The 13,665-nt window shown below is 35.3% G+C and overlaps 2 protein-coding genes across 2 annotated transcripts; both read right to left on the reverse strand.

Moving 5' to 3' along the window:
* Positions 1-5,096: 5,096 nt before the first annotated feature.
* LOC106337366 (3-oxoacyl-[acyl-carrier-protein] reductase FabG-like) lies at positions 5,097-6,284 on the reverse strand. Its single transcript, XM_013776464.1, has 2 exons — positions 6,203-6,284; positions 5,097-5,955 (listed from the first exon to the last, which is right to left on the reverse strand). The coding sequence occupies exons 1-2, from the start codon at positions 6,221-6,223 to the stop codon at positions 5,329-5,331; spliced, it is 648 nt and encodes a 215-aa protein (XP_013631918.1). The 5' UTR covers positions 6,224-6,284; the 3' UTR covers positions 5,097-5,328.
* Positions 6,285-11,755: 5,471 nt separating this feature from the next.
* Positions 11,756-13,535, reverse strand: LOC106337367 (60S ribosomal protein L23a-2). Its single transcript, XM_013776465.1, has 4 exons — positions 13,473-13,535; positions 13,280-13,326; positions 12,094-12,457; positions 11,756-12,010 (listed from the first exon to the last, which is right to left on the reverse strand). The coding sequence occupies exons 2-4, from the start codon at positions 13,293-13,295 to the stop codon at positions 11,926-11,928; spliced, it is 465 nt and encodes a 154-aa protein (XP_013631919.1). The 5' UTR covers positions 13,296-13,326; positions 13,473-13,535; the 3' UTR covers positions 11,756-11,925.
* Positions 13,536-13,665: the final 130 nt, after the last annotated feature.

Raw genomic sequence — 13,665 nt, forward strand, 5'->3', positions numbered from 1 at the left:
ACACACAAGATTTGAGGCTCAAAGAGAAGAAAAAATGGGCAGGCCTGGTATTGTAGCTCCAGAGTCAAGAATGTATATATTTCCTGAGACATATCGAGAAGAGTCATGAATGAGATAGCGAACCAGCAAGGTAATTCCCGGATCCACGGTCTGTTGCACCTTTAACGGTATAGTCCTCTCGATCACTTTCTTAAGCCACTCTTTTTGCATTAGACCTTGAGTGATCTTGATAGAGTAACGATGTATTATTCAATGTAACCGTATCTCTCAGCTACAAAGACTCAACTCGAGACTCCGTAACTGCCACTCTTGCTCTCACACACGAGAGACAAGCCTAGTCACAATTCTACCAAATTGCATAAGCCCACCTATCCATCCTATGGGTCCTTTTATAGACTAAGGCCACAACAACTATTGTATTGTTTACAAGTATTATTTGAATAAAGCTGAGGCTCTTTCTTCTTCTCCACGTCTTGCTTCATTTCTTATTCTCTTCCAAGTTATTCTGCTTCTTCTGTCTACGAGTATAAACCCTCCAAGGTATATCAATACCCCCGTTTCACAGAACGAGCTTGTCCTCAAGCGATGAATCAGGGAATTGCTGCTTCAGCTCCACCATACGCATCCAAGTATTCTCGTGATCAGGCAAATTACGCCACTTCACCAACACCTCCAAATGACCTGCATCGTCCTAACGACTACTCAATAGCTCCTCAGGTTCCACTACCAGCTCCTCACTTGGCGACAAGGTAGGTAGTAAAGGTGTCACCACCTGATTAGCACCCACCACCGGTTTAAGTTGAGACACATGAAAAACCGGGTGGATGCGCGATCCTTCGGGAAGTCTCAACCTATAAGAAACTTTCACAATTCTCTCCAACACTTCAAAAGGACCATAATACCTTGCTGCCAACTTCTGACATAATCTTCTACTCACGGACTGCTGACGGTATGGTCTAAGTTTCAAATAAACCATTGAACCCACAATCAACTCCAAATCTCTTCTCTTCTTATCAGCATTGTTCTTCATGATGAGCACGAAAAAGATGTTGCTTAACTTCATCCAGCACCCTATCCCTTTCAAACAACATCTCTTCCAGCTCAAAGTTATTCGTTGACCCTCGCTCGTAACTCACCAATGCTGGTGGCTCTCTGCCATATACCAGTTTGAAAGGTGTGCACTGCGTCAACTTATGGAAAGAAGTGTTGTACCATAGCTCGGCCCAAGCTAAGAATTTCGACCAACTCTTGGGACGAGAGGAAGCAAAACAGTGCAGGTAGGTTTCAAGACATCGATTAATAACCTCTGTCTGACCATCTGATTGTGGATGGAACGCTGTACTGAACCGCAGCCTGGTACCTGAAGCTTTAAAACATTCTTTCCAAAAGCTGCTCAAAAATATCTTGTCTCTGTCAGATATTATTGATTTCGGGTAGCCGTGCAAGCGGATCACTTCCTGAACAAACTTCTTTGCAACATCTGCAGCCGTAAAAGGATGCTTCAGTCCAATGAAGTGACTGTACTTGCTTAAACGATCAACCACCACAAATATAACATTGATTCCTCCAGACATTGGCAACCCTTCAATGAAGTCCATGGATAAATCCTCCCAAATCTGAGTAGGAAGCTCGATTGGTTGGAGTAAACCCGCAGGAGATCGTGTAGAGTACTTGTGAGTTTGGAAAATTTCACACTCCGCAACATAAGCCTGTACTCTCTGTTTCATTTTGGACCAGTAAAACGTGCTTTTAACACGTTGCAATATCTTGAGAACGCCTGAATGTCCCCCAAGTAACCCATCGTGACATTCCTTAAGTATCAATGGAATATACGCTGAGTTCGATGGAATGACTAGACGACCTTTATACAACAATCTTCCTTCCTTCACCATAAATCCATTCTCCACTTCTACATCCACAGTCTTCTCACTGATCATCAATTTCATCTCATCACTCTCATCAATCTCCTTGTAAAGATCCTCAATTTGTAGAGCCTTCGGTATTGTCAATGCCAGTAGCTCCAAGGAAGAGTAGTTGACAATACGAGACAGCCCATCTGCAACTCGATTCTCACTCCCCACTTTGTACTCAATATCGAACTCATAGCCCGTAATCTTGGTCAGCCACCTCTGATAATCCAATGTAACCTCTCGTTGCTCCAATAAAAATTTGAGACTGCTCTGATCCGTTCTAACCAAGAAACGTCTCCCCAACAAATAATGTCGCCACTTTTGAATTGACATCACTATTTCCATTAACTCACGCTCGTATATCGGCTTCATTTGCTCCCTCTCCGTGAGAGCATGACTAAAGAAGGCTATGGGATGTCTATCTTGCATCAATACAGCCCCCAAACCATAACCCGATGCATCAGACTCAATGATGAACATCTTTGTGAAATCTGGCAACGCAAGCACTGGTGCTGAAACCATTGCTGATTTTAAATTGTCGAAGGCGGTCTGTGAAGCTGTAGACCATAAGAATTGCTCCTTCTTCAACAGTTCTGTTAATGGCCTTGCTATCATGCCATAAGCTTGAACAAACCTCCTGTAATATCCTGTTAACCCCAAAAATCCTCTGAGGTCTTTGACAGTATGCGGATTCGGCCACTTAACCACAGCTGCAATCTTCTGAGGATCTGTTGCCACAGCTTCACAAAATATTATATGTCCCAAGTATTCCACACTTCGTTGTCCAAACGTACACTTCTTTCTGTTTGCAAACAGTTTTTGCTCCTTAAACACTTCCAGAACCAGTGCCAAATGTTTCTCATGCTCCTCCACAGATGAACTGTATATTAGTATGTCATCAAAAATACTAACACGAACTGTCTCAGAAACGGCTTGAACACCTCATTCATCAAAGCCTGAAACGTCGCGGGAGCATTTGTCAGTCCAAACGGCATCACAAGGAATTCATAGTGGCTGTCATGCGTTCGGAATGCAGTTTTTTCAATATCTTCTTCCCTCATCTGAATCTGATGGTACCTAGACCGTAGGTCCAGCTTTGAAAAGATCTTAGCTCCATGCAATTCATCTAATAGCTGATCTATCATCGGAATTGGGTATTTATCAGCTATAGTGGCCCTGATCAATGCCCTATAGTCCACACAGAAGCGCCAAGACTTATCCTTCTTTTTAACCAGTAGTACTGGACTTGAATAGGGACTATGGCTTGGTCGTATTGCTCCTGTTGCCAACATCTCCTTCACTGCGTTCTCCATAACCTCTTTATGAGCATGAGGGTACCCGTACGGTCTCACACTTATAGCGCCAGAGCCAGGTAGCAAGTTTATAGCATGCTCCCTTCCACGTACCGGAGGTAATTACTTTGGCTCGTCAAACACCTCCTCAATCTGCTTCAATACTTTCAGCAACTCCACTGGAATCTCAGACTCTGGTTGCATTGTCTTTAAGGACTGTTTTGATGAATGTAACGAAGGATCACCCACTAAAGTTACTTGTTTTCCATCATGCCAAAAAGAGTATTCATGTTTCTCCCAATCAATTTTGCACTTCCCTAAAGTTCGCAACCATTGCACTCCGAGTATCACATCCACTTTTAAAAGTTCCAACACAATGAAGTTTGTAGTGAACTTAGCTCCCTGTAACGTGATCTCCACATTTTCACAGACTCCAGAACTGTGTACTGACACCCCAGTTCCCAACAGTATCTCCAATCCCGGTCTCGTTGATGTCTTCAGATGAGCCCTCTGTAACATCGTAGGAGAGATGAAGTTATGTGCCGCACCACTGTCTAACATCACTACTACAGATTGCTTCTTCAATAACCCACACAATTTAGTAGTTGTAGGTGATGTTATGCCCCAAAAAGAGTTCAATGAGATTGCTCTTAACTGCGGTTCCCACACTATATCATCTTCATCAACCTCAATATGATCTGGATCCATGACTTCCACTTCCATCCCATTGAGAACAACCAACACCTGCAGAGATGCATTCGGACAGAGATGCTGCTTAGACCATTTAGCATCGCATTTAAAGCAGAGGCCCAATCTCTTCTTCTCGGCAATTTGAGCTTCAGTTAAACGAATTTGTGGTCTTTGCGCATTGGTTTGAGTCACAGGTTTAGGTTTCCATCCATTTTGACTGTTGTGACTAGAATAAGGTTTCTGTCCTCCTTGATTGTTTTTCTTCGTCAGCTGCATTTCCTTCTTTACTACGCTGTGTAAAGATCTTGATTCCATCTGATACGCCGTTGCTATCATCTCCGGAAGATCAAATGGTTTACACATATTAACAACTTCTTGCATCTCAGGTGTTAACCCATTCATGAATATCCCTTCAAGCTGACTATCCATTCATGTATATATTCCGCCACTGATCCCGACTGTCGCAGAGCAAAGAACGGTTGACTCGGATCTCAAATCTTCACTTTACTGAATCTCGCAATCATTCTTTCTTTAAACTCAAACCAGCTCCGAAAAGGTATTCGATGAACCTCACTGTTAAACCAACTCAACACATCACCACCAAGACTCATCGATACCAGATCTAACTTCGCCGCTTCTCTGTAACCGCCAATTCTGAAATAGCGTTCAGCTAACGCAATCCACCCGTAAATGTCCTCACCGCTAAAGATCGGCAGCTCAACACGTTTCACAAATCCCTCCCTCGATTCAACCAAAACTTCTCTATTCCGGTTCTCCTCCATCCTAAAACTACGGCCAGGTTCCGAGTTACAAGATCGTACCTGATTCTCGTGTATCGGAACGTTCGGATCAGAGTTTTCAAGATCCTCGACTGGATCCTTTCCTCGATCCGTCATCTTCTGTAAACCAGCCAGTTTCTCCCTGATCTCTGTCAACGAGTCTTGAACCAGCTGATTCGTCTGTTCTTGAGCTGCGATATGCTTCTGCATCATCGTCGTAAGCGCGTCTAAGCCGGACGCCTGAATTTGAAGATCCGCCGATTGCGACTGCTTCGGAGGCATCGTCGTCTCGTAGATCTCGCGATTGTTCAATCCAAAATGATCACGACGTACCAATTTGATAGAGTAACGATGTATTATTCAATGTAACCGTATCTCTCAGCTACAAAGACTCGACTCGAGGCTCCGTAACTGCCACTCTTGCTCTCACACACGAGAGACAAGCCCAGACACAATTCTACCAAATTGCATAAGCCCACCTATCCATCCTATGGGTCCTTTTATAGACTAAGGCCCACAACAACTATTGTATTGTTTACAAGTATTATTTGAATAAAGCCGAGGCTCTTTCTTCTTCTCCATGTCTTGCTTCATTTCTTATTCTCTTCCAAGTTATTATGCTTCTCCTGTCTACGAGTATATACCCTCCAAGGTATATCAGATCTCTGACTTAAGAATCCCCGGTGCGATCGAGTTCACTCTTATATTAAACACACCTAACTCAATAGCCATCATCTTTGTCATGGCGTCAACACCGCTTTTAGAACAAGCATATGCGACTCCACCGAGTGACATAGCGCGGTGGAGACCGGCGATGGACGAGACGTTTATCACCGAGCCACCGCGTTTAGGGTCCCTCATTAAACTGCAGACGTATTTGGATACTAACCAAGCTCCGGTTAAGTTGGTTCTGAAGACTCTGTCCCACTCGTCTTCAGACAAGTCCAAACACGTCTTGACATTGCCTCTGATTCCAGCATTGTTGATCAACACATATATCTTTCCAAAGATGTCCCAAGCTTGTTTGACCGCTTTCTGAATGGTGGCTGCGTCTGATGAAACGTCTAGCTCCAACGGTGCGGCTAACATTATTCCAGTTGAACTTAAGCTGTTGATTTCAGAGCAGAGAAATTCAAGACGGTCGACGCGACGAGCTGCTGCGATAATCTTACAGCCGGCTTTGCCCAGATCAAGACAGACCTCTCGTCCAATACCAGAAGAAGCTCCTGTAAGAAGAACCACTTTGTCTTTAAGCTCAGACCATGGCTCAAGTTGGTTCAACACCTGGTTCTCTCCCATTGAAAAGAAAACAAACAAATTTGAGGATAAAATGGCAGAAACAGATGAAAGACAAATTCCGTGAGCTATATATATGATGAAGAAAATAACACAAATTAAAAAAAAAATCAACATAAGATGAGATTTTATCATGAAGTTATAGTAAGGATATGTTTGAAAAACTTATCCTGTAAATCTGCATTAAAATGGAGAGTGTGATGAGAAATGAGAGAGAGAAGATAATATATCTCACCGTCGTTTGATGATTGTTCATATTACTTTCTCTGGTGTGTGTTCAGCGAAGAAGGAGAAGGCCATAACACATTTATAAAGACCTGGGGAAGGGAGGGGGAGAGGGCGATTGGTTAAGATGTACCATAGATCTTTAATTTTAATTTTTAATCTATAATCATAAAAATCACCAATCCTGTTTCACCTAGTTTTGAAAGTTAAAGTAAAAAGGTTTTAGTTGAACAAAAAAAAGTAAAAAGGTTTTAGTTGAACAAAAAAAAAGTAAAAAAGTTTTAAAATATGGTTGAAGCAATCTTTTTTCTAAAGTATACGAAAATGATTGTTTAGGCCATAGATAACTTTAGCTTTAATTTTTATCTACAACATTCAAATATACCAATTATACTTTAAATCAATTTCTAAAGTTACATCCAAAAAAACGATGGTAAAACCTTATTTCCTAAAACAATATTTTATAGGCCGTAGGAAAAATGCATTGATACAACACCAAATACAACTGCATCAAATTTATACAACCAAATTTTTACACCACGAATTTATAGATACATCTCAACCAATTAACCCAACTATTTAGTAAACTATATAGATAAATATTGATGTAGCTATAATTTTCATATTTATTTTTTCTCATTTAATTCTTACAGTACTATCATATACAGCTATATAAAAAATTTAGAGACTTTTACAATAAAAATGTATAGTTATAGTCGAACCAATTGTTCACAACATTTGTTATCAAGATCTACAACTGTTTTGGTGTAATTACCAAAATAATTAGGTTTTCTGAATCTATTATTTTGCTATATCCTATTTTTTCTTTTTTGGAAACATGCTAAAATTCATTATGCTAAAATCCATTATGATATGAATCGTCAATATAATAATTCTTAAAGTCCTTAGAACAATAGGTTTAAGCTACTATAGCAACTACAATACATCTCATTCATTATTTGCTCTACAAAACATTTACTATATTTTCATTAAATTAACCTTGAAATTAATTAGTCGCCTACAAACAAATATTCTTCATTTGCTCCTTAAATATAATCTCGGAAATTATCTAATTTGATTAAAATATATATGACTATTAATAATTTTGAATAACAAAAAAATTGATAACAATTTATGTATCTTCTATCGTTTTTGTTTAATTTATATTATTAACATAAATTAAGCAATCATATTATTTATATAATAAAAATTTATATTTTTTGTATATGTTATATTTTTAATATTTTAAAATGAATATAAATTATTAAATTTGTTAAAAGTTCCACATTAAAAAATTGTGATTAATTGTTTAAAAAATTTCGATCATCAATCTTCAGCTATGTACTATATAAAAGGAACGCATCCACACTTCAAAGAAGTCTTAACCCAAAGCTTTTTTTCTGCCCCACTATAAGCTGTGGATCAAGCAAACACGAAGTTACCCAATCAAAGATAGAGAGTGGGTTGGATCGAATAAGAGTTTTTTTTTTTTTTTGCTAACAAGGATTGAATAAGAGTTACAACGAGCAACACCAAAAACTCCGATTATAAATTAGAAACTTTATTGATTTCAATCGAGTCAGAGGATAAACATAAAGAGATGAAGTTTTGTTATGACTTTAGATTGGACACAACAAAATTCACCTACACCGAAGAGGAAATCCAACGAGGTGGAAGACAGTCGATCTCAAAATCAAAATATGTACATGAAAAAAGTTTTATTTTTTTAAATTAAACTATAACATATCAAATTACATAAATATTTTAATTTCAAAATTTTAAAACTATGTATCATAATTGATTTCTAAAATTTTAAATCTTTAATTTGATCAAATCATTAAAATGTATTTTTATAAATCTTTTGATATTATTTAATTTTTTATGAAAAGTTATTTGGCTAACCAATATTTTATAAAATACTTGACTCCACTTAGATCTTCGACTTAGTACCTAAAACTCCCTATGTTTTTTGAAAAGTGTTATTTAATTTTTTTTCTTGTTACACAAGATATGTCATTTTAAAATTTCAAATGTAAATTTTATTTATTTTCATCTCAATATTAACTGAAAACTGCATTGATTATATAAATTATTTTATTTGTTAGTCAAATATGTGTATTAATAAGAAAATAAATATATTTCAGTCACTTTATTAATCCGTATGAAAAATATTAAAATGATTTTTTAAAAGAAATATAAAGAAATAAATATATTTCGGTCACTAAAGTGATATTTCTTAAAAAAAATTTGAAATCATCACTTTTAAATATATTTCAGTCACTTTATTAATCTGTAAGGAAAATGAGCTATTAAATCTCTAACTATTTGAAATCATAACTTTTAATACTCAACTATCTTTTGAATAGATTTAATCCCAGTTATCGTTGATTGCGCAAAATTAGACATTAAAAAGTCAAACGTTAATTATTACATGAATTATAATTAGAAATGAGATTGGTTTGGCATTTTAAAACTCATAACTTCTTAAAATAAACTATGTAAAATGATGGAGGAGATTTTCGTCGAGTTCAGACGATTTCAGAAAGAAAAAAAAAGTTCCGGTGAAAATATAAAACTTTTGACATTGAAAATAGAGAACACAATTCTTTCCTTTAACAACAATATTCCCTTGTTCTCTTTCGGAATACATCGATTTTAGAGATTTATGGATTAATAAAAGTCAAACCGATCTTTTTTTAATTGTAATTCATGTTTCTGTTTAATAAATAATGTTTGATTTTTTCAAGCCTGATTTTATTTTATGCAGTCAACAATAAATTCAGGATTAAATGTGCGTAAGTGATAGTTGAGTATTAAAGGTGCTGATTTCGAATAGTTGAGAATTTAATAGGAGTAGTTCATTTTCCCAAAGAGCGATAGTATTTTAAATAATTTTTGTAAGCACGAGTTCCACATGGACGATGTCATGATAGTGACATGGACTATTTGAGTGATCTTTACTTATTTGAGTGGGCTCCACAAGGTCACGTTTTCAAATTAAAGCTATAACATTATGAATTAGTATATTACTAATAATATACATAAAATCCTATCTATCTTATTAAAAGAAAAAGAAAAGTAACCTTTGAAACTAATTTTAGTTTTATGTGAAATAATACAAAATATACTATTTAAATTTGTAATTTTTGTTCGTTTCAGTTTTATGTATTATTTGTTTTGCGAAAATGACCTTCCGACACATTAACAACGTGAAGAACTTGATGCTAAGTCTGCATAGAAACGAAATCAAAATAAATAAAGGAATACTTTATAATGACGCATGATCAAAAACTTGAATAGTAATGAGAAAAAAAAATTAACTATTCAAGGTAAACTTTGTTTGGTTTTTTCTTCCCCTGAATTTTAACTGCAGTAATCAAAAGAACGAAACAGAGTACGGCTAAGGTCAAAGGACACAAGATGACAAGAACCAGATAGAAACACGTAAACGAACACCAATAAACAACCCTCTTCTGCAATCCCTTCCTGCAACCAGCAAAGGTTCCCGAGGCCACATAAGATTGGTAGAAATGTAATTAGAAATGAGATTGGTTTGGCATTTTAAAACTCATAACTTCTTAAAATAAACTATGTAAAATGATGGAGGAGATTTTCGTCGAGTTCAGACGATTTCAGAAAGAAAAAAAAAGTTCCGGTGAAAATATAAAACTTTTGACATTGAAAATAGAGAACACAATTCTTTCCTTTAACAACAATATTCCCTTGTTCTCTTTCGGAATACATCGATTTTAGAGATTTATGGATTAATAAAAGTCAAACCGATCTTTTTTTAATTGTAATTCATGTTTCTGTTTAATAAATAATGTTTGATTTTTTCAAGCCTGATTTTATTTTATGCAGTCAACAATAAATTCAGGATTAAATGTGCGTAAGTGATAGTTGAGTATTAAAGGTGCTGATTTCGAATAGTTGAGAATTTAATAGGAGTAGTTCATTTTCCCAAAGAGCGATAGTATTTTAAATAATTTTTGTAAGCACGAGTTCCACATGGACGATGTCATGATAGTGACATGGACTATTTGAGTGATCTTTACTTATTTGAGTGGGCTCCACAAGGTCACGTTTTCAAATTAAAGCTATAACATTATGAATTAGTATATTACTAATAATATACATAAAATCCTATCTATCTTATTAAAAGAAAAAGAAAAGTAACCTTTGAAACTAATTTTAGTTTTATGTGAAATAATACAAAATATACTATTTAAATTTGTAATTTTTGTTCGTTTCAGTTTTATGTATTATTTGTTTTGCGAAAATGACCTTCCGACACATTAACAACGTGAAGAACTTGATGCTAAGTCTGCATAGAAACGAAATCAAAATAAATAAAGGAATACTTTATAATGACGCATGATCAAAAACTTGAATAGTAATGAGAAAAAAAAATTAACTATTCAAGGTAAACTTTGTTTGGTTTTTTCTTCCCCTGAATTTTAACTGCAGTAATCAAAAGAACGAAACAGAGTACGGCTAAGGTCAAAGGACACAAGATGACAAGAACCAGATAGAAACACGTAAACGAACACCAATAAACAACCCTCTTCTGCAATCCCTTCCTGCAACCAGCAAAGGTTCCCGAGGCCACATAAGATTGGTAGAAATGGTTCTGTGTCACACTTTAAGCAATTTTGATAGCCACCTTTGTTTGGTTAAGACAAGATTTTTGTTTGGGAAATACTAGGATAGCATTAAAAAAATTTCTTTCGTAAATATAGATCTTAAGGTTCAAAATGACCAAAATATTTCATTAAATAGGTAAATATACACTTATACCCCTAGGATTAACTAATTCAAACTTTAAGGTTTAGAGTTAAGGGGTGGAAATTTGAGATTGAGATTTAAAATTTTACAAAATAAAAAAAAATATTAAAAATTTTAAAATAAAAATTTTAAAAAATAGTTTCAAAAGTATTTTCGAATTAAAAAAGAAAATTTGAAAAAAAAATTAAAAAAAAAATTGATTTTTTTTTTTAATTTTATAAAAAGTTTGAATTAAAAAACATATAATCTAAAACTATATTTATTTTTTTATTTTATTTTAATTTTTTTATATATCTAGGATATTAAGATCTTTTTACCTATTAAATGAAACATTTTGGTCATTTTCCTCTTTGTGGTCTATTTTTGTGATCAAAATCTGAAAATAGTCTATTTAGGAGAATCGATCTTTTTGTTTTAGACATAAAACACACAGGTTTTGTAAGCATCAAAACGTAAGGTTCATACTTTAAGAAACAAAATTTAATTTGTGCTACGGGTCAAATTCAAATATTTAAAAATAAAAAATAAAGCTAGGCCGGGTCTATTTAAGAACATTAATATTTCAAACTCTATTCTTTTTTTTCGACTATTTCAAACTCTATTATATTTGTAAAAATGTGGTCACAAACCAGCATTTAAAAACGTATCATATTCTAGTTGGTTTTAAAATTGGTACGCTTGAATCAACCGGTATCAATAGGCAGCAACAAAAAATGATACTATTTACATCGTTTTAACCAAAATTAACCGGATATGACCGGTGTTAAATAGGCAGCAATAGAAATTGGGGAACAAGATGAAAAATAAATACCAAAACAAAGCTTCGAATCCAACGATAAAGCACAACAAAGAGATTATCTTTTCTAGCAAAACTGATACTAAGACGAGAAGTCTGTTTTTAACTGCAAAAGTAAAATGACGGAGCTCAGATGATAATAAATTAATAACTTAGATGATTCCTATTTTGTTAGCCACATCCAAAGCATCATAATCAGGAGTCAATCTCACGTACGCTTTCTTCGTTCCATCAGGCCTGCGAACAAACAATTTCATTATAAACACATCTCTCAAAAGTTACCAATAAAGAAAGTTTTGCTTTCAAGAATGTGTGTAAACCTGATGAGGGTATTGACTTTCTTGGTCTGAATGTCATACATCTTCTTGACAGCATCCTTGATCTTCTTCTTGTCAGCACGGATATCAACAATGAAGACCAAGGTGTTGTTGTCTTCGATCTTCTTCATTGCTGACTCAGTGGTGAGTGGGTACTTGAGGATTCCGTAGTGGTCCAACTTATTCCTTGGAGTTGCACTGATGCGTGGGTACTTGGGGTCCCTGGCCTTTGTCAATGTCTTTGGCCTGTGGAACGTCACCTTCGTCCTGATCTTCTTGGCCTTCTTCTTGATGACTTGCCCTGATTTCACCGCTTTCGCAGCTTTCAAGGCCTTGGCCTTTGGGTCAGCCTTCTTAGTGACATCAACTGCAACAACAAAAACAGGAGAGAGTTGAATCAATTTAGAAAAAAAAACTACATTTTTTTTACTATTAAAAACTCAACTATACATGTCTATAATTAAAAAAATCAAACCATAAACCCAATGTGATTCACAAGACAAGAAAAACTCATTTAAATGCAAATTAAAAACAAGCCTATAACTTTTATTAGCTATTTCTCCTAGTAAATCAACAGTAAATGCAACAAATTAGGCTTTGTTCGATTGCAAATCAATTTAGAAAGCTTTGAGAACAAAAAGCTGGACATTTTTACTACAGAAAACTCAATCATACGTGTCTACATTCCAAAAATTCAAGCCATAAACCAGATATGCGAATCACAGAGACAAGGAATGCAAGCAAAACTCATTTAAATGCAAACTTATAACCACTATAAGAAACTTTCGACACATAATTATGCTACTAACATGACAACAATGAGCACAACACATTAAAGCTTTGTTCTATAGCAAATCAATGTAAAAAAAGCTCATGATAGATGAAAAGGTTCAATACGTAAAGAAAAGTTACATTAAGCACGTGGAAGATACGATCATGGTCAAGAATCTAGTTGTATCATACACTTGAGGACACTGTTTTAGGGTAAAGATAGTGACAACGTTTTTATAAACAATTTAATAACCATTATTATTTATTAGGCATTTCCACAAAGATTTCTGTTAGTAACGTGTACACAACACATTAAGCTTTGTTCGTTTGATTGCAAATCAATGTAAAACAAGCACATGATAAAGATGAAAAGATCCATATTGATAGCTGTTTAGGTACCAAACGAAAAAGGCGGTACCTTTAGCTGGAGCCATTACTCAAAAGTCAGATCCTTTCCTACAAAAACTGTTAAAAAAAAACACATAGAAGTAAATCAGTTAGAAAAGCAGAACAAAGATTGAAGCTTTCGGAGGTACAGACATAGTTTCCAGAAACATTTGACGTCATTTATTCATTGCCCAGGAAGCGATTCAAGTTGAAAAGGGACGAACCTGAGCGGCGAAACGGAAACCCTTTGATCAGTTTTCAGATCAGGAAAAATTAAAACATAACAAGAGTAATAAAAACCCTAAATCGTTACCTTATGGGCCTTGGCTAAATTAATGGGCCTTCATCTATCGAATAATTAGAGGCCCATTTGTAATTGGGTTAATTTAGGGGTTGTTAGTTCGAATAAAACACGCG

Source organism: Brassica oleracea, chromosome C4 (genome assembly GCF_000695525.1).
Source record: "Brassica oleracea var. oleracea cultivar TO1000 chromosome C4, BOL, whole genome shotgun sequence".
Lineage (NCBI taxonomy): Eukaryota > Viridiplantae > Streptophyta > Magnoliopsida > Brassicales > Brassicaceae > Brassica > Brassica oleracea.

What these genes read in the sequence shown, in the direction of transcription:
- LOC106337367 (XM_013776465.1), bottom strand. An exon ending in AAAGTCAATACCCTCATCAG is followed by an intron (nt 12,011 to 12,093) that starts GTTTACACACAT and finishes GTTTGTTCGCAG; the next exon opens with GCCTGATGGAACGAAGAAAG.
- LOC106337366 (XM_013776464.1), bottom strand. Translation starts at nt 6,223, where the DNA reads ATGAACAATCATCAAACGACG. An exon ending in TGAACAATCATCAAACGACG is followed by an intron (nt 5,956 to 6,202) that starts GTGAGATATATT and finishes GGAGAGAACCAG; the next exon opens with GTGTTGAACCAACTTGAGCC.